Source organism: Myotis davidii, unplaced genomic scaffold, assembly GCF_000327345.1.
Source record: "Myotis davidii unplaced genomic scaffold, ASM32734v1 scaffold57, whole genome shotgun sequence".
In the NCBI taxonomy this organism is placed as follows: domain Eukaryota; kingdom Metazoa; phylum Chordata; class Mammalia; order Chiroptera; family Vespertilionidae; genus Myotis; species Myotis davidii.
Window position 1 is genome coordinate 2,205,328 of NW_006289718.1, and position 6,579 is coordinate 2,211,906.

At 43.1% G+C, this 6,579-nt stretch overlaps 1 protein-coding gene across 1 annotated transcript in view; it reads left to right on the forward strand.

Moving 5' to 3' along the window:
* Positions 1–253: 253 nt before the first annotated feature.
* The window catches only part of RORA (RAR related orphan receptor A), a 53,660-nt gene continuing 47,334 nt past the window's right edge, over positions 254–6,579 (forward strand). Inside the window, 2 exon segments of the mRNA XM_015563006.1 lie at positions 254–725; positions 728–910. Coding sequence (XP_015418492.1) covers positions 653–725; positions 728–910 — 256 coding nt within the window. The 5' untranslated portion in view covers positions 254–652.

Sequence of the window (6,579 nt, forward strand, 5' to 3'; positions counted from 1 at the left end):
AATGCCTTGTTTGTTTCTTAAATTCATGGACCATGAATGGGGGGAGGAAAATAACAGGAACAACAAAGTACCCTGGTGATATGATAGCAAATACCACGTCCTAATGCTTACTCCCTACCTCAGAAAATAGCTTTATTTTCTTCTCTCTTGTGCACCAGTTGATTGCAGAGCGAGGAAATACAGGGCAACTCTGTTGTTTAATGTTGTACCATTAACTCCACCCACACAGCGCGCTTCATTCTACAACCCTCATAACTTTGGGATGAAGCATGGTGTTTTGTTGCTTGTTTACAACGTAATCAGGCAACAGACACAGTACATAAAAGGTGTTACACAGCATCAGACATATCAAGAATACCAGAAATTTGTCTACTTTTGTCAACAAGACCATGCTAAACTGTACATATCAAGAAGTTCAAGGGAAGTAATAGAAAGCTACTCCGATAGTTGTATACGTTTGTCCACCACATTGTTTTGAACCAACATTTTGTACCTTTAAATTTAGTATGTATACTTGCCTTCCGAAGTTTGAGGATTTCATGCTTCACTCTCAATATTTCTCAGAAAGGAACACATCTTCCTGTCAAAATTATTGGATGACTTTGGCAACCTCGGGCCACCTATGAACTGAAAAGTGTTCTATGTACCCAGGATGGATCGCCCAAAGGTTCTCTTTAGGGAAAGTACCAGCCCGGTGCCTGAAACGCCGGAGAGTGGAAAGTCCTGGTCTGGCAGGGAGATGACGGTAGTGTTCTTGGAGACAGTGTTTTCGCACGGCTGACATTAATCACTGCCTGATGCTCTGCCCTCACTGAATGTTTTCATTCCAGAAGAGCATCAAAACCACTGAGTCCTTTCAAGTCATCTTCTTTTACTGCAAAACCAGAAACCATGCCGACAACGACTTTCGGTAATAACCTGTGTCCCAGCTGCAGGCCGTATTAAACACCTTGTCATATAATTTTCTAATTTGTGTGTAGGTAGTTGTAGCAAACAACTTCGTTTATTTCTGAGCATGACATCAGAAAGCATACTTGAGTGCAGCAGCGATGGCAATGGAATCGGAATTTCCACGAAGCCCGCTCTAATTGAACGGTATGGTGAGGAGAAATAAAATACGAGGCTCCGAGTTTCCTCCCAAAGTCATATACGTTATTAGGTAATGAAGCTGATTTTATTTTAACAAATGTACTGGGAGGTATGCTCCCACGTGAACATTGCCCCTTCAAGGCACTCAACTGAGGAGGCTAATAAATACTTGTGCCAAAAATGCTCACGGTCACTGCCAAAAACCCATACGCAATTCCTCTTCTGGAACTACTTTAAGCTCCTTTAGCAGTGTTTTAATATTTTCCATCGTGGCCATTGTTCTCCTGGAAAACTGAATTCGATTTTTGAAAACAACCAATAGCTAATAGTAGGAGAAGAAATCAGCCCAGGCCATTTTCCTTAAAAAAAAAAAAAAAGACTATAAAGTGACAAACTTGTCTTTCTCATCTCATTGGTACGGAGAACAGTTGCCAAAGAAGTGGTTCAAAGTAGTTTGTGGCAATGACATCACTACTTTGAAGGTCAAGCCTCATTTTGGGGTAGAGACTGATGCCAGTGATTTTATTGGAAGAAAATATTGGCCGCTAATTTTCTTCTTCCAGAAAATTAAGGTGATAGATGACAGCAATAACAAATACAAAGGACATTTGTCCTAGCCAGTTTGGCTCAGTGGATAGAGCATTGGCTGGCCCACAGACTAAAGGGTCTCGGGTTCAATTCTGGTCAAGGGCACGTACCTGGGTGGCAGGTTCAATCCCCAGCCCTGATCCAGGCACGTGTGGGAGGCAACCAGCCAATGTGTCTGTCTCACACCGATGTTTCTCTCTCTGTTTCTCCCCCTCCCTTCCACTGTCTCAAAAAATCAATGGAACAAAATATCCTGAGGTGATGATTAACAAAAAAACAAACCAAAAAAAAAGGACATTCACAGGCAACACAGGAGGACCTCCACCCAAGCAGTAGGCGTCCATTGTCTAGATCACCCTAGTCCTGATCATACACGCTTCTGGTTGGATCAGAATTACTACTCCCTGACTAACAAAATTGTACAGCACACAGTGAGTGAGGGAGGCTGAAGGGAGGGAGAACCAAAGGGAAGCTCCTGCCCCAAAGGACCCCAGAATGGTGACTTCTGTTGTCATAATCTATGGTAATCACTGGAGAATTCCGACTTCAGCCTCCAGTTCAGAAGTCGCTCAGAGGCAGCAGAGTTTGGTCCTGCGGCCGCTCGGTGCTTTTACAGCAGTCAGCACATACGTCGCTGTTTCTCGGCTGGGCAGACCTCACTCGGCCATGGGGGTCAAGACAAGGGCACACTGGGAATTCAATGGAAATGGTAGTTGTGACACAGAAGCTTTCCCCATGAAATGTCGTGTGGAACTATCAATATTTCATCCCATTTCACAGTTCGGTGGTTTGGAGATACAAAAATGAGCTTTCTTAAAGTTTCTCTTTTTAAGGTTTGGGAGATGTTACTGAAGAATGTAGGGACTGCTGCGTATTTTCTGGTCCCCGTGCCTTTCTCCCAGGGCTTGTCTGGGCTTTGCTGTAGGTGGGGAAGAGCAGCACACTGGCGTGAAATGCTGGCAGCCTTTCTGGAGAAACCTCGGAGATCTTAGATCTGCTCCTCGGGACCTCACACCCCTTGGCCCACTGGCCACTTATACCCATTGCTGAAGTCTTTGTAACTCACTTCCCCCAGTTCAGCAATTACTCTCTCAGTACACACACCAGACATTAATTCAAATAACAGTTAATACAAATTTAAATTCCTAGAATATTAAAATACATCATTAGGCTCTAACCAGTTTGGCTCAGTGGATAGAGCATCGGCCTGCGGACTCAAGGGTCTCAGGTTCGATTCCAGTCAAGGGCATGTACCTTGGTTGTGGGCACATCCCCAGTAGGGGGTGTGCAGGAGGCGGCTGATTGATGTTTCTCTCTCATTGATGCTTCTAACTCTCTATCCCTCCCCCTTCTTCTCTATAAAAAAATCAATAAAATATATTTTAAAAAATAAAATAAAATACATCATTAGTTTAAGATATTCATTATAGTTGGCTCTTAGGGTTTTCAATTTTCTCCTACATCATCCTTTTTGCTCCCCATTTTTTGGTTATAGTTGAATAAAATGCGGGGCCTGGTGAAGTCCACAGGGATGAGGAGTAGAAAACAGTGGTATCTGGTGGGACTGAGGTCTCCTCGGCCCCTCTGCCTCCCTCACAGGTTAGACTAAAGGCAGCCTGATTGCCACTTTCAAAGTCTGGTTTTCTCCATGTTAATCTCTTCCTTAAAGCCTCATTCAGGAAGGTCCCTGGAATGACACAATATAAAAATCACACGGATCTTTTAAAACCATTGCTATCACTATACCTAAGATCTCCCAGCTTCATTGATGATGTTGTGTTTACAGAATGACTTGAACTTTGATATAGTTTCTCAAAGACTATTTGTAAAATTATACCCAAAGAAAATGTACTTTGAACTTGATTAGGAATGTCCGAAAATCAAGAAAGAAAGGAAAGGAGGAAAGAAAATAAAAGAATAGATTCACTCTAAAATGGACTGTGCTATCTAATTGGCAAGTGAAATGTCCCTCTTGCGTACCATTCACTTCAACAGACCCAGAACAGGAGAAAGACTTGCAGTGTCATAGATGGATGAATTCACCCTCAAGAAACATTTTGAAATATTTCTTTGGTAAGAGTTACCTGACTTGCTATTGACAATGGTAAATTTTATGGTCAGGTTATCAGTTCATCTTGCCTAACTGACAGTTCAAAAATCTGATTCCAAGAACAAGAAATTGGCTTCAATAGAAAGACTATTTGTTTATGTTAGAGGGTGGGGATGGGTGAGGACCAGTCAAGCTTATTCTTGTGACATATTTTAAAGGATATTTTAAATGAATAATTCCTGTCAGGTGTTAGCTATCTTTCTGATTATTGATGGATGTGTTTGAGGTGTGACTGATTTCTTTTTAAACAAACATACCAAGATTATGCACCCCTCCTCCCCCTGAAAAAAAAAAAATCCTGTCCCATTCAGAATTTCAGTTTGGAAGTCTGCACACTTCTTCAAATGATTTTTTCTAAGCCTTTAAAAATTTTTCTTTTAGCTCCATTTCTTGGAATTGCTTTCAGTGACTGCGTTGGGTCCCTTTGAATAGCAGTGAAGGCAAAATACGGGCAGTTCATGGTGACTAGTTGGGTTAATTTCCTGGAGCATTGGCCTTACTCCAGCCTCCCCGCTGGACACTGGCTCCCCAACATCTCACAAGGATGGCGCTTGTCTGCTGAGTACGCTTCTGTGTTACCGCCAGACCCTGCTTCAGAAGTTACTTCTCTGTGCCTGATGTCCTTGGGATGGCCTTGGACTTGGTCCTTGACATATAATGCCTTAGACCAGGGGTCCTCAAACTACAGCCCGCGGGCCACATGCAAATACAAATACTATATTTGTTCCCGTTTTGTTTTTTTACTTCAAAATAAGGTATGTGCAGTGTGCATAGGAATTTGTTCATAGTTGTTTTTTTTAAACTATAGTCCTGCCCTCCAACAGTCTGAGGGACAGTGAACTGGCCCCCTGTTTAAAAAGTTTGAGGACCCCTGCCTTAGACAGTGTAGCTGCGGACCATGTAGCTTGAGGTCCTAAAATGTTTTACTGATGGAGAATGTTTTCTTTTGAAAAATAAACAAATAATGAGCGAACGAGAGATGAAAAGGGAGAGGGAGGGAGAGAAAGAGAAAGAAACAGCTTACATCTGTCCTAGCACATTCCATTGACATTGTTTACCTTGAAGGGAAAAAAGTACTTTCTTCTCCATCAATACCATGTTAGCATTGTGTTGCCCTGTCTCTTCTATACTGACAGGGTGTGGTATTAAAAAGAATTCTCTTTGATTGATAGTAGTAAACACTGTGGTGTGTGTTTTTGTTTGTTTTGTTTTGTGTGTGTTTTTTAAGAAGACAAAAAAAAGGAGGGAGCAGGTGTGTTGGAGCAAAGTGCTCTACTCCAGTGAATACTCTACCTGACCTTTCACTCTAGACATGATGAGAACACTTCAGGGTGCTCCCCTTTCTGAACCAAAATGTGAGAAAATAGACGAATTGGCTGCCAGGCGAGCTTCTCTTCCACTTTTTCCCACCACTTCTCCCTGACTCGATGGCACCTGGTGGATTTTGCTGTAAAAAGATGTGTCTACTGTTGGGGAGGTGACAGTTTGACTCACTCTTACTCATCAAATGGCAGTGTGAGATAGCAGGCCCAGGTCTGCAGCACTTCCCTGAGAGCAGATGAGGGAGCTGAGCCCTGGAGGAAGGTGGTCACAAAGTGTGACAGGTGTTTTGTAAAAGTTGCTCATTACACAGGTAGAAGCCTCCTAACCTTAGTCCAGTCTTTTCCCCACTTCACCACACAGCTCTTAGAGGTCTCTCTCTCTCTCTCACTTCCTCCACTTACCACCTCTCCAAGAGGCCAGGCTGTGGGCTTTCCCACAAAGTGGGCAGCTGACATAATGCGCACTGGTTTCTCCCAGTCATGCTTTGTACCTGCTGTCACTTCTGTTAGGCCTCTGCATTAGAAATAAAGCTGCTAAACTCCAAGTCTTCAACTCAAAGAAACATAATGACCTATCCCTCTTCATTCTTCTAATAATTCCCTCAACTCCAGTTGCAACTCTTGCCAAATACCACCATCCTTAAAAGATAAATGTTGGTTGCCTTGGCCAGTGTGGCTCAGTTGGTTGAGTGTTGTCTCATGCACCAAAAGGTTGCCAGTTCTTCCTCTACCTCTAAAAATCAATTTTTAAACATTAAAAAAAGATAACTGATGGTGATGATAGCTAACATTATTGAGCACTTCCTATGAGCTAGGCACTGATTCAACAGGCACTGTATTTGGGCACCATATGATAATGAGGTAGGGATCCTTTTCAAGATGAGGAAGATCAGGCACAGGTTAAGAAATCTCCTCAAGTTCTCATGACTAGTATGTGACAGGCTGGGATTCAACCCCAGGCTCTAGAGCTTACAAACTCAATCTTGACACCTTACCTTCAAGATTGTACTCAACTCCTTTCAAAAAAGTTTTCTCTTCCATCCCTAATTCATACACAGTGAAGCTAATGTAACAACATGAGGGGTGCTGGCAGGCTCTATGTACCTTCTGCATCCCTGATGCTAGTCATGCAGGGTCTCAGCAAGGGGTGGTGGGACTGGCAGCTGGATGGAGCTGGGTGTGAGTGTGTGGAATGTGTGTGTGTGTGGGTGTGAGTGTGTGTGTGTGTGGATGATGATGATGATTTAAGATGGTAGCAGCCAATGGCATTAAAAGGGACCTGCTATTCTGAGCTCCTGCTGGGACAGTAAGATGTGCCTGTAGCCACTGCCGCTGTTAGCCATCAGACCGTGTTTCCTTCTGATGTGAAGTGTGCCACTGCCACTTGTGAAACGCACTTCAAAACCTTGTTTTGCTGAAATATCAAAGTGTGTGAATGGTGCGCTTTTACTGCAAATTAGGAAGATGACA